The following is a 23461-nucleotide window of genomic DNA, read 5'->3' as shown; positions in this document are numbered from 1 at the left end:
GAGCGGGGCCCTGGCAGGGCCTGCCCCGCTCTCCGGGGCCGGGCCCCGCAGAACCGCCCGGCCGGGGCCGCAGGGGCGGGGAGCGGGGCCGCTGCCCGCCCGCCAACGCGCGCCGCCGCCCCGCGCTGCTCTGTCCCCGCCGAGCTCCCGTCGCTGCTTCCGGCGCGGACCCGGAAGCGGAAGGGGGGAGCGGAGGCAGCGTGAGGAGATGGCGGCCCGCGGCACCGCGAGGCGGGGGGCTGGCGCGGCGGCGGCCCGCGGGCCCGACCCGCAGGAGGAGCCGCCGCCGCCGCTCCAGGCCGTGCTGGTCGCCGACAGCTTCAACCGCCGCTTCTTCCCTATCTCCAAAGACCGGCCGCGGGTGAGAAATCCCCCCCCCGCCTGCTGCCGCCCGCCCCGGGCCGGTTCCTCCGGGGCCGCCTGTGCCCGTCGCCCCTGTCCCTGGGGACCGGAGCGGGCGGGCCTCTGACGAAAGGCGGAGCGCTCGCCGGCAGCGCTGCTCGGGCCCGCGGTCGCGGCGTGCCCCGCCGTGGGTCGGGAGAAGGCGAGTCCGGTCCCCCCCCCGCCGCTCCCGCAGGTCCTGGGATGCTGCTGGGGCCCTGCGGCCGTCCGGGGCTCGGGCAGTCCCCGCTGCCGCGGCTTTTCCCGCCTTCCCCCACGCTGTGGAAGCCTCTGACCAGTTCTCCTCGCTCGTAAGAGTTTAGATCCCCCGCTGGAGAGGCAGCGAGGATCTGATTGCTGCGTTGGTGCTATTTGCTTTTCCATATGGCAAGGCAAAGTGCGCTGTTTGATTTTCATTTGTCGCTGATGCAGGAGCGGCAGCGGGTTCGGGCAGGCTTGTTTCTGATAGAGGAAAGAAGCAAAATCTTTGTCCTTGCCAGCAGTAATGGCTAAAAGAACATGGCCATAAAAATGGATGGGGGAGGCATTTTAATTAGCCAGATCAGAAGGCTGTATGTTAAAGGAAAAAGCACTTCTGGAGAATTTAGGTCTGAACAATTATCCTACCTCATTTGCTGATTAAATGTTTCTGGCGGTCATAATTATACACACGAGCTCAGGCCTGAAACAAAACATCACCAAAAATGAATTAAAGAATAGTATGAGATCACTCAGCTGTGAATCAGTAACTTGGTTTAAAAGCATGGCTTGAATCTCAAGAGAATAGTCACTTCGCTTTAGATTGGGTTTTTTTTTCCCCTTCTTTAATTATGGACGCTTATTCTGTGGCTTCATCATTCATGTCTGTCAGGTTTTTCTTGTAGCAGTTAAAGCCTGAGTCAGGGAATCAGCGCTCTGGGATTTTTTTTTTTTTTTTAGTCTCTCACTTATTTGAGTCACCTTGAAGAGTTTTATGTGTGATAACGTCACTTCTTTTATGCTTTCTTCTCTGAAGTGAGAATCTGCCCCTATGGAAGATCAGAAACTAGCTCTTACTGATTAGATCAACTTTGAAAATTTTTGATAAAAGGAGGTAGAACAGTTATTTGTGTTATTTTTCTGGTGCCACTGATGGTATGTCCTCAAGTTGGAAGGGACTGTTGCTGATGTTGAGGTACAGAGTGTTTGTTCAGCTATCTGTGTGTCTTTTTTTTTTTTTATTTTTAGGCTCTTCTGCCTATGGCAAATGTGGCCATGATTGACTATACTTTGGAGTTCCTAACAGCAACTGGAGTGGAAGAAACCTTTGTTTTCTGCTGTTGGAAGTCAGCTGAGATAAAAGAGCATTTACAGTAAGAATCTCTTCTTTTTAGCTTTATCATGGAAAGGATTATTCTATCCTCCAGCAAGCCTCAAAGGTCTCACTGATCCTTCTGATGAAAACCATGTGCTAGAGATTCCCTTCCAAGAGAAGTCTCCTAACACATGTCAAAAAAATCCCACAACCCATTCCTTCTGTGAAGGAGTGTGGCTGTATGGTGTATTAAAAGGGTTGAGTGTTTTGGGACTGCATTTGTATTGGCATTTAACTTTTCTCATCTAAAAGCAGGGGTTTCCTGGGTAGTCATGTAAATTAGAGTACCACCCTTTGCGTTATGCCTTGTCTTGGTATGTCGTGCAGCATATGGAAACAGCTCGCTCAGACAGCACCTTTGCCTCTGCATGCTGCAGGTTTGCAAGCTAAAGAGAAGCATGCAGCCTTTCGCTGCCTGAGGTACTGCTTTCCAAGAAAAAAAGTTTGGATTGTGTGTAACTTTTCCTTCTCCTTAGTCAAAACTTGGCTCGCAGTGGAGTCGGGTTTCCTAAGTTTCCGTTAGCTACAGTCTCAAAGTCTAACCCTCTGCAGTTCATCTGCTGTGTGCAAATGAGCATACCTAAGCCTATAGATAGTGGTCTCATTGTAGTAGGATTCTCCTTGCATTCACTTACAGTGTCCTAGTGGGTTCTCCATAGGAATATCCTCTTTATGCTTTCCTGATGTATTTTTCTCCTTCCAGAAAATCCAAGTGGTGCCGCCACACCTCTCCCAACACAGTGCGCTTTGTGACTTCTGACCTGTACCGCTCCCTTGGTGACGTGCTACGAGACGTTGATGCCAAGTCCCTTGTTCGTTCCGACTTCATTCTCGTCACTGGAGATGTGGTGTCCAATTTCAATATATCCAAAGCCCTTGAAGAGCACAAGTAGGTGTTGAAAGAGTGTATGCTTGCTTGGTGTGCTGAGACTATGGGCTCGTTGAAGAGTGATTTTAAAGTTCTGCCCTTCTTTTTCAGGTTGCGTCGTAAGATGGAGAAGAATGTTTCTGTGATGACGATGATATTCAAGGAGTCCTCACCTGGCCACCATGCCAGGTGCAAAGAAGATGACATCGTTATTGCTATGGACAGTGCCACAAACCGTGTCCTTCACTACCAGAGAACCCAGGGGCTGAAACGCTTCCGCTTTCCTATGGTGCGTCTGGAATCTGATGAGTGGAAAAGGGCTGCAGTAGTGAAGCAGCCCACCCCAAGGAGGAGGTCCTCCTTGAGTGAGGGCTGGGGAACTGCGCTTACTGCTTCTTTTGGAGGAGCAGATGATAGGAAGTAACTCTTGATAAACCGGTCTTTTCTTCCTTCAACCTTTATTTGAGGCTTGGTGAAATCATGCTGGGACACATGTGTTTGGGACTTATTTCAGAGTTTGAAGACAGGGCAGACATATTTCTCACAATTCAGTTTTTGCATTGATTGGATTCCTTTTCTCCATGTGAAACAAGGGAGATGGATGATTGGTGCTGTCACAGGGGTTTCAGGATTGGGATGCATGTACCACTATCGTACACAAACCATTTTGAAGCGGCACTGAGCCTGGCATAGGGGGTGGAATAACAGCAGGTGCAAGGGGTAGTACCTCCTATTACCTCTGCCTGTACTGTTCACCTAAAAAGGCTCTTCTAATAATGCTCTGTAAATATCTGCGGAGACACTTTCTCCAGTGAGACAGATGGAGCTTTTTCTTTTTTCAACTTGGAACTAAGACTGTGATTATGTGGCATTTTCATCCTCAAATCAGTAATCAGTAGATTATTTTTTACCTTCAAATGAAGGTACAAATCACTGTACGAAACCAAAAAGGAAAGAACAAAACAAACAAAAAACATCAACAACAGACCAAACAAAATACAACAACAACAAACCAATGCACAGCTGTAAAAATCCACAGGGGGTATGGAAGCTATGTATGTTGCATTTTGATTTACTAATTTTCTTTGTACATGTGTAGCTCCTAGCGACTAAGGTAAGGAGCCTCCTGGAGGAAAAGTGATTGTTCAAAGTACAGGCTGTTTCTTGGAGAGCTGCACTGTGTAAGGATGAGGGCAGTCTCTGCTGACTGACATGCAGCTCCATGTGTGACCAGGCTGTGCCTGCTGAGCTTCTCTCTCAGTGTAGATTGTAGATTTCTCTGATCTTCAGAACTTCAGCTGGTTTAACAATTGAATCAATACTTCCCCTCGCTTATAGAAAGCTTTTGGGGTTCGGCACTGCATGAGGCACTCAGATCATCTGAATTTTTTCCTCTTTCAGAGTCTGTTCCAGAACTCTATTGAGAATGTTGAGGTGCGCCATGACTTGCTGGATTGTCATATCAGTATCTGCTCCCCGCAGGTGAGCTCTGCCCTTTTGAGGATCCAAAATCCAATCTGTATTGCTCCCTTTGTCCTGCTGGTGTGCAGGGGGTGCATGTGGTCTGAGTGTACTAGGTTTGGAAACACAAACTCCCAGCTGTGCTCAGTGACTGAGCTGAGAGCCTGAATGATCATGTGGTGCTGCTCTGCAGACTGTATGGGTGCTCAGTCTGTATCTGGCATGCACTGCTCAAGCCCAGGCAGAACTAGACAATGGATGCCTTGGTAGATTGGCTGATTTGGCACAGGATGAAACTATTCTGGAAAATAAGCGATTTCACTTTGAGTATAGTAACATCTGTGGAGCAGCGGTGATGGCTATGCTATGGAAAAGTGTCAGTACTTGCAAGCTGGTACTGTGTTAGGGTAACATTCAGGGTTATTCCAGCCTAGGCTCGCGAACATCACTTCCACATCTGAAAAAGCTGGTCTACAGCCTTTCTTTGGAGTGAAACTACAAAGTGAGGCTGGGCGGATTGCTTGGAAATGCTAAAGCAATGTTTTGCCCCTTCTGAAAACCAGAATCTGTTCATAGTCTCCGTTAGGAGGAGGAGATGGGAAGGTCAACACTCCTAGCAGAAGGAATCAAAGCTTTATTCAAGGCAAGAGCATCACTTTCCTATACTGTATAACATGGCTCTCTGAGAACCACTGAACAGCCATTAATTATCTGGCTTCCCTGGCAACATTTTCCATTAACTATATTATTTCCTTATATTTTGTTCCTGGCAGGTGGCTGAGCTGTTCACAGACAATTTTGACTACCAGACACGGGATGACTTTGTGCGTGGTCTGTTGGTGAATGAGGAGGTAAGGAGAGCTTTGTTACAAGGGAGATGCTGTTACCTTGCATTAGAGAATCTTCTGACATGCTCCTGCCTGTCTCCCAGGTCCTGGGGAACCAGATCCATATGCATGTAACGACAGAAGAGTACGGTGCCCATATATGCAACCTCCTAATGTACGAAGCTGTGTGCTCTGACATCATCCGGCGCTGGGTTTATCCTCTGACTCCAGAGATGAACTTCACTGATGACAAGAATCAGAGTTACACCCATTCTAAACACAACATTTACCGGGGGGTGGATGTTAGCCTCGGCCATGGCAGCGTGCTGGAAGAGAACGTACTCATTGGGCAGGGAACAGTCATTGGCAGCAACTGCTTCATAACAAACAGCGTTATTGGGCAGAACTGTAGGATAGGTGAGTACAAGAATGGGGGACATACGGGCCTTGCCAGGCAAGGGCACAGGTTGTTGGGATTTAGTTTTTAATGTGCATTTGGTTCTGAGGGGATGATAGGTACTGATTGACTTGTAATGGGAAGAGAGGAGAAAAGCTTGGTTTTCCAGCAGAGGAAATAGATTAAAGTTTTCAGGGTACCGTAATGATGCTGAAAGGTGGAAGGCACTTGATGCAAATAAGTTGTTTCAGCAGTAGGGAATGCATGCATGACTTTTACTGATCTAGAGTTATCACCCACCAACATCTGTCCCTGTTTTTGTGAGCTGCCTGGTACTTCTTCCTAGTCTTGGCTGGAATTTTTTTGTGATTTGGCTGTATTTGTGCAAAACCAAGATGTCGGTTGTTACTGTCAACTTGTTAAGTCTCTGTAGAGAACAAACTCCTCTTTGAGCTTTGGGTAAGAAGTGGCTGTAGGCCTCTAAGGCCAATTTTTACCTTTCATCTAACATTCATCATGCATCAAGGGCATTGGGATCAGTAAGATGCTTTCTGGTGGACTCAGCAGTGGGAGAGCAGCAAACTGCCTTGCTCAACATATTTGTGCTTGGTGATGTATAACAGGTGATAAAGTCATTTTGGACGGAGCTTTTCTCTGGGACAGAGTACACATAGCAGATAACGTGGAGATCTGCCATTCTGTTATCTGCGATGAAGCTGAAGTGAAGGAGAAAGTAAAGCTAAAGCCCCACTGTGTCCTCTCTTCTCAGGTGAGCTGTATTTATGTCTGTTCTGCTTTCTGCCTTTCTTGGCAGGTTACTAGACTTACACTAGACCATACCAGAATACAGGGCTGCTACAAGCTTTTTTGCAGAGGTGGGGGATATGTTACTGCACTTTTTTCTTCCTTTTGTTTGGCTAGGGTAGCGTGGTATGTGATCTCACAGTGCTGGTGTCTTCAATTATACTTGTTAGTGCACAGCTTGTCTGGAGCAGCTATTGTACCTGCTGGTGGAGGTACAAGGGGACAATTAGGGTATTTCTTCATTAAGATATGTTGCACATCTTTGCAGGTAGTAGTTGGTCCTGGCATCACTCTTTCTGAGGGCACAGTGATCTCTCTGCACCCACCAGATGAGGAGGAAGAGGATGATGACCAGTTCAGTGATGATTCTGGCGTAAACAAGGAGGAAAGCAAAGTGAAACTGAAAGGTATGAGAGTCTGGCTCCATGCACTCAGGCTCTGCAGAGGGCTTTGCCTTCTGTGATCTTTTGGGGTCTTTCCCTCCCCTGTTCTAGACTCTGCAGTGCCAGACTGGAGCTTAATGCTGCATTCAGCTTGGAATATGTGTGTTTCCAGTAGGGCAAGCAAGGATATTTGGCTCAAGTAGGACAGTGAGATGTACCTCAGTACCCCGCTATTAAAATCTTTGGAGAATCAGCTATTTTCCATTTTTCTTAGAGTAGGAGCCTTGTAGGAGATAATAAGCTGAAGCTGGAAGAGATGTTCAGTTCAAGGCAGGTTGCATATGTCTATGTCCTCGTGCCTGGACTGTGTCCAAGGACTTTGTCCTTGTGAAATACTGTTTCTACCAGTCTGGGTTTGTCAAGGGATCTAAACATGGTCAGCTGAATGTTGCTGCTGTAGGGAGGAGTAAGTCAGTCACGTGCCAAGGCAAGTGAGAAGATAAAAGCTGAAATCCATATGCATCTGCAGGAATCCCAGCTCCTCTTGATGGGGGATATTTAGGGGCAGTAATACGCAGGTTGTACCAGTCTATTTCAGGTTTGCCTGTAAGCAGGTCCAGTACATCTACCTCCTAATCGCTGTTTGTTTTTCAGGTTACAATAGAAAGGATGTAGGCTCAGAGGGCAGAGGCTACCTCTGGAAAGCAGATGACAAGAGTGAAGAGGATGAAGAAGAGCAGAGACAAAGTCTATGGGGTGAGGAAAAGTTTGGTGTAGTGACCTGGGGATGGACAGGCAGACCTGTGCCAGGGAAAGTGGCTGAGTGGGGTGCTGATAACTGTGTCTAGAGTAAGACCTGGGCTTTCTGAAGCAGGCTGGCTCCAGGTAACATATGTGTGTGGAGACAAGGTGAGAGGTGAAAGCAGGTGGTGGACCAGATTCTCTCTCTTCCTGTGCTCTGTGGAAGATGTTTATTATATCTTTGACTTACGCTAACACACACAGCTGTCTGTGCTGTGAGTGGCACACCATGGGATACCAGGCCCTCCCTTAGAGGGAATATGCTTTGGCTATTCCGGGTACTGCTGGCTTTCTTCCTGCTAGTGACAGTGTCTGCTGACATTGCTCCATCATGAGTCAGCAGTCTGCACAAAATGCATTTGCTTCTGTCCCTGTCCTTTGTTGTCTGCCTGCAGACTCTTGAAAAGACCCATTATCCTAGTGCCAGCTGTAGCATTCCCTCTGCAGCAAATCTAATCATCTGGACCTGTAGGTAGAAGCTTCCTTGCAAGGACAGATAGTTGCTGACTTGGTTAGGAAGTCCCTGGGACACCTGGTTCCTCATGCATATGACACCTGCAGCTTTTGAGTGTTGAATGCTGCATCTTCTCTTCTTCATCAGGCCCAGCTATGCATTCAGAGGAAGAGAGCGAGTCAGACAGTGACCTGAGCATGGGCTCTGAGGAGCCAGACAGTCGGGCAGCGTCCCCTCAGCTAGATGACATCAAAGGTGAGAGATGGGCTCTTAAGAAGTATGGTGAGTCTGCAGATAATGCAGTGAGTGTGAGATTTGTGCTGCTTTCTCTAGGTATATTGGAAAATTTGTGGATGACTATAATATGTTTGTTTCCTGACCTCAATTCCTGCATTTTTTGTGGAGTTCTTTAATATTCCCTGTATTGCTGTTGTGTTAACCCAAGGCAGCCAAGAATGAGAAGCTAGACAAAAATCCTCCATCTTTCTCACTCCTGATCACTGGGCCTTCATGAAAGTGACCTGCCCGAGTTGTCTGTTTAAATGGCAGTGTCATTGCCGAAACTCAGAGATTGTGTGAAGGTCCAGCAGAGTTCCCCTGTGTGGACAACTTAGTGCTGTAATCATGCTGGAGAATTAAATGTCCTTGTAGGAGCTGCCACTCTTGGTTTTGGTTTTCTGTTTTGTTGTATTAAGGTTACCTGGATTTGAAAGAGGTTCAAGCCAAATTGGAAAAAAAACATTTTTCATGTTAAAATGTCTCCCCAAAGGAAATTAAACCAATAAATTCTAGGTTTGAATTCACATCTTTAGTTAGGGGAAGATGAAGTTTGTCTGAATAGGAAAGGCTAGATTGTGAAAGTATAATAGAAACTCTGCTCTAAAAGGGTGCAGAGGTAAACAGCTTTGTACCAGTTTGTATGAATAGGGCAATGATATCTAGTAGGTCATCTCCCTTATTTGAACTATATTCCACTATTTATAAGTATAGTTGATGTGCGTTTGTGCCAACTTACGGAGAACAAATAGACATCTGTGTCAGAATGCTTCCTTTGTTAAGGGCATTGTTTCTTCTGTAATGAACAATTTGAAGAATCTGTGCTTTTCCCTCTCATGTCTAACTACCTGTCCTTTCTTTCATTAGTTTTCCAGAATGAGGTTCTGGGTACGTTACAGAGGGGCAAAGAAGAAAACATTTCCTGTGACAACCTGGTCCTGGAAATCAACTCCCTCAAGTGAGTGTTCCCTTAGGGATGCTGTCCCTTATGCTGAACAGTTGGGTTTGACAGCAGATCTAGAAAGAAGCGGAGAAACCATGTAAATACCCATGTTTGATTGTTAAATGTTAATTTTATCAGTACAGAGCATGAGAAACACAGATTAGAGAGCATGACTTAAAGACGACAGGAGCTGGTGGAGAGCACCAGCTGCATCTATAGCGTCCTCCATGGTTAGGCTTTTCCTGCCCCAATTCTGTAACAAGAGATTGAATTGCTATTAAGTAACTGTGGACTGAAGAGAGCAAGCCAGTTCTTGGCATGGTCTGCCTGTAAGTTCATGCAGGGGCTGCTGCTCTGTGCATTGCAACATTTGAACAGCTGCCTGCAGCTGGGGCTGTGGTGTGGTGTGGCTTGTCCGCTGTTTTTACAGCAGCAAGTCTAGAACACATAATCAGAGTGGCTTTTACCTAGCATTTCTCAAATACAAACCTCTTTCCCTTCTTTTGTGCGACAGCATTCCTACAGCACTGTAGTAAATGTGAGGGTGCTGTCCCTGCAGCAGCTTTTTCCACTGTGATAGCAGTTTTTTGGGACTTGTGGGCTTATGCAAGGCCTGATGCAATGCAAGGTAGTTTTATTGCCTGAATATTTGGAAAACCAACCAAAAAAATAAAAAACAAGTCTGGAAGATGAAAGTCAAATTTTCTGCTGTATCTCTGAAGAGCCATAATCTGCAGGGATCCTATAGTGTGAAATGTTGGGGGTTTTTGCCTTTTTCCTCTCAGGTATGCGTATAACATTGGCCTGAAGGAGATGATGCAGGTGCTCAGTAAAGTGATCCTGGAGTTCCCACTGCAGCAGCTGGATGCAAACCTGGACTCCCAGAACTATTTCTCAGCGTTACTTCCTGTGAGTCCTGCTCCATTTGACTCTTCTTTGGACTTGTCTGCTAGTGTGTAGGAGTCTGTCTGGATACCCCAGGTAGTTCCTGGCTGAGAAGACAACTTTGTTAAGCCTGAAGCCACTTGAACTCCTTCAGTTCATGAGCCTCTCTGTCTTCTATAGAAGTAAAAGTGAAACTATTGTACCTGCTTGACAGAACTCAGCTGAGACTGTGGGTGTGGGGAGCTCTACTTCACTGGTTTTATGGTTGTTTCTGTTTCCTGTGTGTGTGAGTAGAAGTGCATCACTTGTAGAAGAGGAAAGAGAGGGACTGTTAGAGATGTCTTTACAAGCTTGCATTCCAGGAACCCAGTTCCAATCCATCATAAAACCCTGTCCCTGGGGCAGCAGGGAGCACTTCTCTCCCAATGGGATCTTTTCCAAGGTCTTACTTGTCTGCATACTGTAATTGGTGCCAATTTTTTTCCAGACAAATGAAAAGGCATGATACTGTTGTCTTTGAGCGAAGATACAGAGTTCTGTTGTATCTCTAAAGAGACAGGTTGTATAATTGGGTGAGAGCAATTTCTATTTCCTGAATTAAGGGAGACAAAATAGGGTAGCATCTGCTTTAAAAAGCAGGCAGTCTTATCTTAATGATTTTGTTGATCCAGGCTGAAGCCGTTGTAGCCGTTTGTTATAGCCCATTTATGTATTTGAGTCTGCAAACTCTACAGGTTATGAAGGTGCTCTTTCAGAGTGAATGGGTCTGACATGTGTTTGGGAAGGACTAGTTTAATTTTTTTAGGAGATGGAGCTAAAGAGGAACACTAGACATCCTCATAATCCTTTCTCTGAGGAAGTATGTGCATTCAATTGATGGGGAAGAGTGGAAAACTAATTTTTCTTTATGTAGGTGTAAGCATGGCACTTAAGTCATCTCCTGGATGTGGAGATGCCTTCTGGAGGAAACATCCATGTGAACTGATCTGTTCATCAGATGGCTTAGTGAGATTTTGCTGTTCACTCTGTTTAAATTCTGCTTGCTTTTGTTCATTTTTCCAGACTGTTTTCTTGAATAGCATGTCCTGTCCTGGGAAAAGAGAATTGAAGGAGGAGGACTGAACAGAATGTTAGAGCAGGTGTTTAAGTGGAAAGCAATACATCTAGACAACAGGTTGTGTGCAGTTGGTATCTGTGTAGGGTGGTTTGTTTTTTCTCCAGCTAGGATATGGCATCTCTTTCTGTCTCCCAGACTGGGCTCTTAATCTAGCATGAATAGGACAGGAGAACTTCACTGCAGCACCCAGTCAGAAGAGGTTCTAGTCTGGGATAAAGGATACTATATAAATGCATAATGTTTTGCATAATTGCCCAAAACCCCTTAGAAGCTAAAGACAATGGAAGTACATGAAGGGCTTACCTCTGGGTAACTTTGTCCATATATATTTCATCATAGGAAAGCTGATGCTCATGTTTAACAGCAGAGACAGCAAATCAACTCATCTTTAGTGAGAAGCAACAGTAATCTAAATGTAATGTTCAGGGTGACCATGACCCATGTCATGGACAAGTGAAATTTCTCTAGGCAGGGAATTGTGTGGCATGTCATTTATGAAACACAAATTATCCTTAGGCTTATCAAAGAGAGCCAAGTGTCAAACCAATTGACCATCATGGTAGCCAGTTTCTCCAGATGCTCATTTGTAAAGAATAACCAGGAAGTTTCTTAGAATCCTCCTCTAGAACAGTTTTGTGCCTCAGTGTCTTTAGTGTGTGCAGAATTGTTGTGCTGGCTTTCTGTACTGAAATCAGCAGGAAGGCAGTATCCTGGTGAGGTATGCTGTTAATGTTCAGTTGCACACATTATGTTAGTCACTGTTACAATAATCCAATATCAAACATATGTTGAGATGTGCCTCTAATGGAGGTAGTGAATCAGCCTTCAAAGGCTTATTAAAGAGACATCAGTGGTCTTCCTGGGCAGCAGCTTTTTGTATTTACCAACAGTGCTCTGAAGAGAAGAGACCGGTTCTTCAGGCAGAACATGCATGTTTGTACAGCACCTGAAACAGTGGCTTTTCTGCAACTTGTGGTTCCCTAGTTAGTAAAAATTACACTCCATTAATTTACCAATACTTACTTACACCCTGAGAATCTCAAGCACTAGCTTGGTATAGGTTAGTACATAATGAAAGCATGTAGCTGAAATGTGTAACTACGCAGCTAAAACTGCCTCAGTCAATAGTGGTATTAGGCTGAGATCTGCTTATGATGGTTTACATGTGGCAAAGTGTTATTTTGTATGAGATGGGGATACTTGCATTCTGAGAGTGGTGAATATCAGAAGCCCACTGAACTTTACAGAACTATTTTATGTGTCTCTCTAGCTCAGCTCTGACTAGGACATGCTGAAGGAAGATGGGTTGCTTGTGTAGGAGTGATGGTAGAGCCGTCCCAGACAGCTCAGGAGGGGAAATTGTGGAAATGCCATAGTTATGATGTATGGTTTGACTTGAAACCACAGTATGTGCTCTGAAGTGCTGGCCCCTGAGCATGAAGCTCTTAAGTGTTGCAGCAATTTTAGGAAACAAGCATCCGGTAAAGGATATGCCCATGGGTATCTTTCAGATGAAACATGGAGGCTTGAGAAATAGTTATCCAGTTCGATGTAGGTCAGGCATCTTGTCTGGCTCTTCTACAAGTTGCAAAGTAGAGATGGTGCAGAAAAACAGACCTTTCCTAGAACTGTAGATGTGATTTGAGCAAACAGGGCTGAAGCTGCTGATAAACTGAAGCCTGTGCTTTTCTTGTCACTGAAGCAGCATCAAACAAGGTTGTGTAGGTGAGGATGTCTAAAGGGAGCCAGAGGAGGCAATATAGCAGTTCAATTTGCTGAGCTGGCCAGTGTCTGCACTGCTGCCCAGCAGCTAGCATGTGTGGTGCACCTCCTCAGGTTTCTGTTAGGGAGTCTTAGTCTTTTATAATGTTACGCAAGTGAACACAACATGGTATGGCTTATTCAGGGACCAAATGGATCTCTGCTTTCACTGAAGCAGTTTATGGTGATCCACACAGATGCTGTTATGGTGTAGCAGGTTGGAATTATAGCTTTGTCCCTTGTGCTTTGCATGTACTTCATGATGGTGTTCTGTGCTGGAGGTAGGGGTAAAATAGGCCTGGTGTTGAGACTGTCCTTCTGACAAAAGAAAAGTGGATCACAAACCTCTTTGAACTTGATACAGCATCACTGACCAGATCTGATGGGAAAAATGAATTGACTTTTCAGCGGAATTTGGTTGCTTTCTCCAGACTGTAGATTGTTTTGAGGAGTTACCGAGGTAGAGTCAAAGCCTGGAAAGTTATGATGCTGTCCAGAGGGCTCTTTGTCAGGAATCTTTTCACATTTTTCAGTCTTTTATACAATCTAAAATAATTGCAAGCTTCTAATTCCCCAGTTCAGATTTTCATGAAACTCCCAAAACAGCTTCTCTGGTCATACAGGCTCATAGGCATGTTTGTGCTAGGGGCTCTGTGGGGCTGAGCCCTACTTTCACCATTAGCACCAGTTACAGTATGGTGCATGTTCTCGACCTGAGATGATATATTTTTCTTCTTTCCCTTTCCTAGCAATAGGCATACTGGATTGAGTCCTGAGGATGTGAGTGCTTATAGCTCTGCTTTCTTTGTAAATAACTTGCTTTCAGAAACTCAATAGCTTCTGGTTAGAATTGTGCCCGCTTGTAATTTAAAGGCGTTAACAGAAAAGTATTACAAAATCTTTCTTAGCCTGGAAGGAACTTGCTAGTAGCTTTACTGCATTTGAGGTGAAGAACTCCAAAAGATAACAAAAATGCAGGAGGTGGTTGTAGAAGAGGGAAGAGTGTTTTTTGGATTAAGCATTTTGCTAAAGGCTAAAATACTTTCTGGAAACGTGCCATGCAACCTTCAGTTTTTTGTTGCAATACCATGATGATTAGGATCATTCTGTGCTGTTACTGTTGTTCCTTGAACCAGTCCATGTACTACTATACAGATCAGTGTGTTTGTACTAATCCCCTTCTTTGTTTCTGCTTGAGGCATGCAAATTCCAGCATGGTTGCATAGCAAATGTGTCTGAAGAGGTGGTGGAGTGTGGTACTATGGAGTAGTTAAGCACAGTTTCCTAGTTCAGGCTACCTTTGTTAGTCCATGCTAGCCTGGGTTCTAGCTCTGCTGTGTGTCCTGGAGCTCTCCCTCTGGCAGGGCTACTGCCTGTTAACAATTGTTCTGGACAGAATAATGCTGATTAGCCCTGGTTGTAGGTGACTGAGAGCTTCTTCATCACACCCTAAGCCCCTGTGAATTACCTGTTTCCCTTCAAAACGGACCAGATGTGTTCTGTAAAGAGACTGTTGAAGGCACAGCAGAACAGTATATCTGTATGGGCATGCCAGGGATGTAGTTGCAGGAATGCCTGTTGTTGAGTGAATCCATTTAAAAAGATGCAGAACCTTGATTTAATTTCCTACAATGTTTTTGTAGGATGCTCTGGTCATGATGTGGCCAATGAGGAATTTTTGTATCTTACCCTAGTTCTGATACCTTTTAAAATTGTTATGGACAGGGGTCTAAGTATCTTTATTACCTCTTACCCAGATTCAGGTCAGTCTGTGCTGCTTTGCAGAGCTTTCCCTGCTGCTTGCTTTCCAGATATGTACAATAAGTGAAAGAGCTGTGGGGGACTCAGACAGAAATACTGTTTGAAGAGGCAACACCAATATCATTAAACTAAAGACTTCATAAAAAAAATAAGCCTTGGAGGAGAGAACTGAGATCAGATAATAGTGTAACAACTTCTTGCCCTTCATCCTTCTCACTTATTCCCTGCAGCAGACTCCAGGATCCAAACAAGCCTGCAGGCACACAGCAAATGTGTGTCTTGCGCTCAGGGGCTGCTCCACTGCGTTCCTGTTTTAGGGTTGGCTATTTTGCACTGTCTGCTTCTCAGCTGGTAATTATCCTAGCACTATCTTTTTCTCTTTTTTTCTTATTTGCTCTTCTGCTTTGAAGGAAAGTTTCACTGAAATGTCAGCTGTTCTGTGAGGGGAAGGTTTGAGTAGCATGTATGTACCTCTCCTTATCAGTCTGCTGTGAAGTGATTTTCTTGGAGTACCAGACTCCATTAAACACATTTACTGTGATAAACTAAATAATTCCATCCAGAGAGGCAAGACCAAGAAAGCTAACGGATATCCTCAAAGCTGCTTAGTAAAACCAGGTCCTATCTGCACACGTGAGACTTAATAGCATCTGCTTCATGGGCAGAGTGGGGCAAATACATTAAGTGGTCAGCTGCATGGTTTCCTAAAATGCTTCCTTGGGTCAGTTTCTTAGCACAACACAGCTGAGAAACAGGGCTGAGTGCACACATCCATCTCATAGCTCAGGAACTCCTCTGTGTTTTTCCCCTGCAGCTGCTGAAGAACTGGACCCCATTGTTTAAGAACTACATAAAACGGGCGTCGGATCACTTGAATGCCTTATTTGCTATTGAGGAATTCTTCCTGGAACATGACAGTCTCTGCACATCGATAGCAAAAGTGAGTATCTGCTCCCAGCTCTGAGGACCTGTTTTTGCTAGATTCATGGTGAAATGCATCCTGTTTGCACCATCAGCTTGTCTGCTTTAGAGGAGAGAATTTTGGGGTCTCAGTGAAGAGGGTGTATAGAAAATCCATCTAAAACAATTGCTTTAAAAAAAAAAAAAAAGAGTTCTATGTCTGCCTGTGCCTCTGAGGGAGCACAGCTGAGGGTGAGTATTAATTACCAGCATGCAGCCTGAAGGGAGCTATTATTTTGCTGCTTCTAACCTAGATGCCCTTGTTGTGTGATGCTGGAAGAGGCGAGGCCAGAGGCTTGCTTTAGGAGGAGCTTTACTTCATTTGTCTTTCCATGGTCCCTGGGATCTAACTGCCAAATGGTTTATCCTACTTTAGAGTGCAAAACAAGCAAGGCTGCGAATAAGGGTGGTATTTCTTACTCAGGCTGAAACTGGGAATAAAGGGGAGCTGACATATGGCTTATTACCTATCTCCCCGCTTCTGAGAGTTTTCAGTATATTCCTCCTCACCCTCCTTCACAAATATTTTGTCCTTGCATTCTTTCTGCCCTATCACACTGAGAGCATTTGACTTGGATCGCAAGTCTCTCCTTTAGCAGTGTCTCAGGAAGCCCCTGTCTCTTTTGGAAGAGCTCTCCTAGAGCCTGCTTAACTCTTGGTTCCTCAAGAAAGAGTAATCCTAACTTCAGCTACCAGTGCTTCTGGCTAATGGCAAAGCACTTAGGACTGGAGCCAAAAGCCTTCAGTTTGGTGAGCCAAAATGTCCTTGAACTACAGCAATTGTTTGGCATGTGTCCATTGTTCTAGGGGCCTGGGTTTCCCTGGAGGCTGGGAATTGAAGTGACACTTTATATTTGGAGTTGGCAGCCAGCTTTGTCAGTGCTCTGCCGCAAGGAGACCGACTGCAAAGTGCCTGCTCTGCCTGAGCACAAAGGCACCCTGAGAAAGCGTGGTTGCATCTTACCCTTGCTGCACTGGGCAGGAGTTTGAGCTGCTGAATGACCAATTGCTTTGACACCTGCCATAAGGCACTTTTGAGAGAGAACTGGCAGGAGGAGGGAGCCCGAGGCAGAGCTGGGTAGATTCATGCTCCTCTGCACATGTCACCGTTGTGTGTATGTGGGCCTGCAGAAGAATTGCTTGTTAGATCTGCTTTGGGGATGGTTTTTGGGATGCTTTAAAAAGAGAACTTATGTAGCATCTTGAACTGACATCCTCTGTGGCCCTTTGTTGCCCGGAGCTCTCAGTCATACCCTGCATCCACAGAGCTGAAGCTGATGGGGCTTGAACTTTGATTCATTATGTGTCATAGCATCTAACTGTCAGGAGCATAAGGCTTGGTAGGAGAAGCACAGTTATTTTTGACAATAAAAGCAAAATGAAGCAGACTGGGCAGCCTTCTTTTGAAGATGGAGCTGGGAGACACAGATTATGTGCAAACTTCGTGCTTGGACATGAGCTAGCCCCAAAAGAGTTTATAGAGCCCTGTTGCTCTTTTCTAATTGATGCAGGTGTTGATGACATTTTACCAGCTGGAAATTCTGGAAGAAGATGTAATTCTTAATTGGTTCTCTTTGCGGGACACGTCTGACAAGGGAAAGCAGCTTCGTAAAAACCAGCGGGTAAGTCCCAAAGGTGTTTAAAGAGGGGTGAGGGGAAGGAGAAAGGGAGAGAACAGCTGCTAGAAGAAACTTTGAGTGGAGTTTGGTGCCACCGTCACTTTCTGTGGAGCAGCTGCCATTACATGGTAGGCCAGTAATGCACCAGTGCGTTGAACACTAAGCAACACAACCTTGTTCTCCAGAACAGACATTTCTGTGTGTTCTGCCATAATCATCCTGTTTGGATGAGGAATGGAGGTAGTAGGAGAGGGAGATTGTTTTTAGTGGACTCTCTGTAGCACGAGGCCAGCACTTGCTGGAGTAGCAGCATGGCTTCTCCAAGCCAACACCCATTTGAAATGGGCTTTAGGCCAATGCCCTGTGTGCTGGCCCCATGCAATTCCTTTGAAGCTTTCATTCCTGGCTCACCAGTCCCTTCGCATATATTTCTAAGCATTTGCTGTACTGAGTGGTTTCATTTGGCTTGTGTTGCAAGGAGCATATAAACTTCCCCCTCCATCAGGCAGAACTTTGTGCTGCAGTTTGGCTGAGCCCTGTTCCAGTCGTCCTCCCTGGATCTGGAAGAGGAGCAGGGGAAAAAAGCCATCTCTGAAGAACTCCAACTTTGTTTAAAACCTTTGCAAAGTCAGCTCTTAGTATAGGTCAGCAGTGCTTACAGCTGCTTATTTGAGCCCAGTTAAAGGTAAAATGAGCTGCCTTCTTTATAGCAATTTCTCGGGGAGTAGGTTTTTCTCAGCAGAGTTTTCCTAACGTGCAGCTGTCATCTCTTCTCCCTCAAGCTCTGAAAAACTCTCAAACTTTTGTCTTTTTGCTGAGTGTTGTGGGGATTGCCTGACTAGAGGAATCTCCCTCGGGATTCTAATAAGTCTGGGTTTGTCCATGGCATCCCAGTTGTTTTTCATCTAAACTTTTGTCTCTCTCTCCCTCAGTCTGCCTCTGTTTCCATGTCTCCTAGAAACACTCTTTCTTGTGCATGATAGTGGTGCTCACTGACACAGTGTAGTTGTTGAGCATTCTGAGCATCTGTTCAGTGTCACTTGTTACCCAATTACATTTCATTCTCTCTGCAGCTCCAGAAGTTTATCCAGTGGCTGGAGGAGGCTGAGGAAGAGTCGTCTGATGGCGACCAAGACTGATATGGTGGCTTGGCATGAGAAGAGGCACTCTCACTGCCTTTCTGGGCCAAGTGGGCAGGGCAAGATCAATGCCAGTGCATGGTGTGTAAATGTGGGGCCTGACATCGAAGTGACTGACACTCCCATCATTAAGTTGTGTGTTCCCAACTTTGCCACTTCCCTCCCTCCCTCACTTGCCCAGTGGCACCTTATGTTGGATGGTTGCAGCCCAGTGTAAAAACCATAAGGGAAAAGCAGGATGTGGTGATACCTAGAATCCTTCTGGAGCCTGGATACGATATACTATAAGCTATCTTTTGGGAGGTCCTTGTTACTAATACAAAGGGAGCACATAGATGCAAATGCATACAACGCCCTTATAAATCTAACCATTGGGGTTGTGGGAGAATGGTCATTCAGCTAAGTTATTTGGAGTCGTTGTTGCTTCTGGAGCTAAGAGAACTTCTGCTGAAGAGACACTGGCAAGGTTGGTGAGTAGGAGCATGTGGATTAGGATCTGGAGTGCAGGACTGGGATTCAGGAGTTCCTGTGCCTGAAGAAGATGCAGTTGTCTGAGGATGCCCAAGGCATTTTGCAGCCTAGAAGGCACTTCTGTGATCTTCCCAAAAGGGAAAAATCTCTTGCCATCTGCCATGCTAGGATCTAACACAAGGTTGCACAGTAGAGTTGGTAAAACCATGTGTTTCCCCCTTCTGTAGAACAGGGGATAATACATGCTCAGTTCCCCCACTGCGGGGGTTGGCTAATAGTGGATATGCACTGGCCAGTGAAATGCTGTATGGATCACTACATCTTAGATGTGATCTGTCTTCTGTGCATCCCCGGCTTAGCAGACATGTTTTAGAAAAGAGTCTGTTTGTTTGTTTTTTTTTTATAAAAAGGGAGCAGAGGTGCTTGGCTCCTCCTGCTGCACCAACACCACTTGTGTTTTGCTCTGGGGGCACTGACCGCACCAGCTGCTTTAAGGAGGATGCAAGTTCCCAAGTTCTGCTCCAGTGTGAAAAGGAGCGAATGGTATTTCCTTCAACAGCATGTGCTTTGTGTTTCCACATGATTTCACTTATACAAGCTTGCTTACTTCATGTCCTTTTATTTATTTGAAAACTTCCCTTCCCTCAGACAGCAGGGAAAGTGCTGCAAACCCACTGTAAAGTTCAGCAGCCGCAGAGCAACTCGACATGCAGCAGAGAATGAGTGTGCCTCTGGCACTTTGTTGCCAGCACAGTGTGTGACAGCAATAAGGCCTTTAAGAATGGCTTTCTTGGAAGTGTCGCTGTGCTGTGCTCTTCCCTGCTCTCAAAGAACAAAGCAAAAAAAAGGCACGGTGAGAATCAGCTTGTGTTCATAGGTGGGTTATTTGTTGGATGTGCTGACCTTGCCTCTGCCCCTTCAGGAGGAGCATGGAATAAATCCTTTGCAGGGGGGAAATGCACTGGAGCTGCCCACTCAGGATATTTACTTGGCCGTTCCGTGGTGCCACAATTGTCAGTGAGGGGACAGCGTTGGATGCTGGAGACCAGGGATACTGCCTCTTAAAAGCTGATGTTCAGGCAGGGTTATCTTGTGCACTCACACTATCAGTTGCCAGGATTGTGCATAAATGTGCTTGTTTTCTGACATTGCAAACTCAGTCTTGTAAATGTTGGGGAAATAGTTGGTATCTGAATTTCTGTATCTGCCAATATTTAATTCAGGGAGCAAATAAAAACTATCCTGGTGTTACCAGCTTGTTTGTTTTGTTTGAATTGTATGTCTCCAGTTGTGGCACATGCCTGAGCAGGGCTTAACAGGTAAGCTAAATCCCTACTTTTTCCTCAAGAGATTTTAAGCACATAATAGGCAGGTAGGAAATCAGCACACCATTGAATTGGTATAGATGTTCAGTGATAACTCATGACTTCACTCTTTACAAGTAGAGAACAGTTTATTAAAACTTCTGAACTTAGAATCCTGAAATGGGCGAGGTTTGGTTTTGTACAGGATTACATTGCAAAGATGAACCTTAAATCCTATGAAACCTGTTATCCTTTGCCATGATGAGAATTAGTGGGAATGTTGGCTGTTAGGTACTGCGTCGTGGCCTCCTGATGTTGGAGAGTGAGAACTGGCAGAGGCAGGGAAGGACAGCTGCAGAGCTCTTAGTAAAACCATTTACAAACCAGCTGCAAGACTTGGTAATTTTAAAATCTCTTCGGGCATCTTGAGTATTTTTTTCCTTTTACAATGTAAAGATGGCTTTAAAAATAGGTTTAACGTAGTTCTGTAAATGGCTCAGTTTTGCCAGAGGCTCTTGAGTCTTTGTGCCAAGTAACAATTCTACTTAAGTTTTGTTTTTTTTTTTTTTCTCCACATTCCTTCCTCCTTTGCTCCATAGTAGCCAACTTCTTCATGGTGTGAGTTGCTTTCTTACCCAGAGGTTAAGATCCAAGGGGAGAATGTTGCTCTATGGCCAAATACCCTTATCCTTCAGGCCTTGGTGGTGTGTGTGGTGGGGTGGTTTTACAGGTGCCAAGAACAGAGTAGCAAATAGGAGACAAAGTAGAACACTTGATATTCTCCAAGGTGGAGTTCTGGCATGGTGCAGCATCCTTATGGGCAGGTAAGTGTATACTCTGTAATGGAGCGTTAATTGCATTGCTTAAGTGTAGGGTGGGCTTGATGCTGTCTGTTGCTTTCAATCACTATTTATAATTGGTTGGAAGACTAGAAATGCCTGAGAGCAGCCTCGATTGTGCAATTGTTGTTATCCGTCTTTTTTGAGCAATGTAAGCAGGAAGTGTTTTTATTTTTTCTAAGGCCATAGTAGTCAACTTGTCTGATTCCCCATCTGACATGGATGAATGGATGAATGTCACCTGGTGTTCCTGTTATCAAACCCATAACTTCAGTTAACAATAGTGCGCCTTTTAGAAAAAGAGAATAGTTTTGTGTTGCTTAAAGGTGTAAGTGGTGGAACTCAAGTACATCCACCTCTGCTTTGGGCTGTTCGGAGATGCTCTAAAATGCCTGTTTACTCTGTAAATGCCTGGAGCCTGTTTAGTCTGTAAGGAGAAGCAATGCTGTCAATGCTGCAATTCTTAAATGTAGACATAAGCCAACAGGCTGTTCAGAAACTCTTCCTTGCAGACCTGGAGTGCTCAGCACAATCCCCTACTGCTAATTTCTTTGGCTTTGTGTTCTTAACGTCCATTTATTAAGAGTGAATCATACTTCACAAGACCTCTGCAGCAGTTAAATCAATCTATTGATTGAGTCTATTCAATCACTTGGCCTGTTGTAAAAGAAAAAAGCAGCTGTAACAATGAGATCTCATCTCCTACCACCCTGGGGGCGTGTGGCATCTCTCCTCTGGGCTGCCTGTGCTCCCTTGGGAGCTCAGCATTTCAGAAAATTGCCCTTTTGGTAACAAAGGTATGAGATCAGCTCCAAGGTGCATCCGCAACTGTGCTGGGAGGTGGGCAAGAGAGTGGCCCTGTCAGGGGAAGGGGAAGACTAATTCTTTCACATGGGCCCAGCTTTTTGGGCAGGGAGGTGTTGCAAAAAGACTTTTAAGATTAGTTCTGTCAGGGTTGACACAATAACAAGCAGCTTAAACTAAACTTTTCCATTCCTGACCTGGATTCTTCTTTCCAGGTATGCCAGCTTTTACTGCAGAGCTCCAAGCGTGAGGAAGTGACAATCTTCCAAGAGCTGATGTGGAAACATGGGAGAGCCTCATGCCTCTTACAATTTCTGCTTACCTGAGGTCTTCCCTTTTTTTTTTTTTTTTTAATTTAATGTCAGATTCTTCACCCAGTCTAGTAGCGCTGCCCAGATAATTGCTAGCAACGCCTACAGGACTCTTTCATGCATGAAGAGGCTATTTAGCTCACACCTGCCTGCCAGCCTGAGGAGCTTGGCTCTGTTCCCTCTACGTTCTCTCTGGCTCCTCTTCCTATGGCAGGTGAGTCTGGCGCTGAGGGCCTCTAGCCTCGTGCCCCGTGCAGGCCCACGGTGTGGTTCTTCCTCTGCATTTGTTCCTTCTAATCCAGGACGGTGCAAGGCAGTTCTTACCCTTCCTGGTGGCAGGTGTTCCCCAAACTCTGTCCACCCCAGCCTTGCTCTCGGCCACAGCTCCAGGAAACTGCTGATGGAGACGGTTCCTTGGCACACCTTGGGTGCTGGCGAGGTGCCCAGAGGGGAAGCCAGCCAGCCCAAGACTGCTGCGGCACAGAGGCAAGTCCTAGGGGCTGGGGTCACAGTGCTGATGACTGTAGGTAAGACAGTGATAGGGTCCGGGGAGAGAGGATGGGGAAGAAATGACAGAGCCAAGGGGCTGTTGGAGCTGATCTGTGCACAGCTGAAGAGGCCATGGTACGTGGAAAGGAGAATGCTCATGAAGAGTGGCTGGGGTGGGGTGGGGTGGTGGAGTCTGCTTGGTGAGGAAATGAGGCTGGGGAACTTGAAGGGACACTGTGGTGTCCAGTGCCTGAGTATCAGGGGTGTTTGTTGGATGGTGACAAGGGGCTTGGAGGGAAGCCACAGCTGGAGAGGAGCTGGGGTGGGAGGTACTGTGCTCCTCTTGTGCAGCAGAGTCCCTGCATGGGGTGGCCATCGGAGACAGAGTATGGGGAGTTTGAAGGCGGTCTGGACATGGGAGGACAGGGTAGAGCAGGATATGCCTCATGTTCTGCAAGCTGTACTCGAGGGGCACGTAGTTGTATGAGGAGCATGGGGAAGGCTGGGAGGTGTGTGAAACCAGGACCAGGTCTGTGGAGACAGAAGAGGAGGCCTGGGGTGTGTACGAGCAGCAGTGGAGGTTGCGGGACGCAGGAGCACACGTGGCACAGGCATGACCATGTGTGTGAAGCAGCATCAGTGGGTGTAAGAGGGGATGAGAGCTGGATGGGGGTAGGGAGCCTGGGAGGGGTGCATGGGCGCATGCCAGCTAGCACTGGGAATGTGGTGCATGGGGAGTACTAGGCTGTATATAATGGCACATGGATGTCAAGTAAAAAATCCAAACCCATCCGCAGGCAGTGGGGCTGTGCATGGCCAGGGAGGTGACGAGGGGTGCAGTCCCCGGGGGCACGCACCCAGGTGGGGTGCAGCAGGAGCAGCGGTGGATGTACGGCCCTGGGGAGAGGGGGGGATGGGTGCGGGTGGGGGTCGGTTCCAGCGGGGGGTCCCCTATCAGTGCGGGATCTAGCTTGGGGGCAGGCTGCGGGCCTGGATGGTGGCCGGGGTCTGGGTCGAGGACGTGCCGGACGCTGCCCCTCACGGGCTGCCCG

The 23461-nt window shown here is 46.2% G+C and overlaps 1 protein-coding gene across 3 annotated transcripts; it reads left to right on the top strand.

Annotated features, from left to right (window-relative positions):
• The first annotated feature begins 208 nt into the window (after positions 1-208).
• EIF2B5 (eukaryotic translation initiation factor 2B subunit epsilon) lies at positions 209-21861 on the top strand. Of its 3 annotated transcripts, XR_012831284.1 has the most exons (17): positions 209-361; positions 1609-1733; positions 2439-2624; positions 2715-2892; positions 4005-4085; positions 4838-4915; positions 4996-5308; positions 5912-6057; positions 6361-6499; positions 7130-7231; positions 7878-7985; positions 8874-8964; positions 9735-9858; positions 15288-15413; positions 16945-17055; positions 18126-18272; positions 21825-21861. XR_012831284.1 is itself a non-coding variant. In XM_075716119.1 (16 exons), the coding sequence occupies exons 1-16, from the start codon at positions 209-211 to the stop codon at positions 18189-18191; spliced, it is 2127 nt and encodes a 708-aa protein (XP_075572234.1). In that variant the 3' UTR covers positions 18192-19916. The 3 variants fall into 3 exon arrangements, 2 of the variants coding, with proteins under 2 accessions (XP_075572234.1, XP_075572235.1); XM_075716119.1 differs by lacking the exon at positions 21825-21861 and having other exon boundaries at positions 18126-19916; XM_075716120.1 differs by lacking the exons at positions 209-361; positions 21825-21861 and adding an exon at positions 974-989 and having other exon boundaries at positions 18126-19916.
• Positions 21862-23461: the final 1600 nt, after the last annotated feature.

This window comes from Pelecanus crispus, chromosome 9 (assembly GCF_030463565.1).
Source record: "Pelecanus crispus isolate bPelCri1 chromosome 9, bPelCri1.pri, whole genome shotgun sequence".
Classification (NCBI taxonomy): Eukaryota; Metazoa; Chordata; class Aves; order Pelecaniformes; family Pelecanidae; genus Pelecanus; species Pelecanus crispus.
Note: the sequence above shows the minus strand (reverse complement) of the source record. Positions and strands in the feature narration are given on the sequence as shown.

Bases quoted from the DNA above. Each gene is read 5' to 3' on its own strand.
- EIF2B5 (XM_075716119.1), top strand. From the start codon at position 209: ATGGCGGCCCGCGGCACCGCGAGGCGGGGGGCTGGCGCGGCGGCGGCC. The intron at 4,916-4,995 runs GTAAGGAGAGCT...CCTGTCTCCCAG, and splicing joins GTCTGTTGGTGAATGAGGAG to GTCCTGGGGAACCAGATCCA. The intron at 17,056-18,125 runs GTAAGTCCCAAA...TTCTCTCTGCAG, and splicing joins AGCTTCGTAAAAACCAGCGG to CTCCAGAAGTTTATCCAGTG.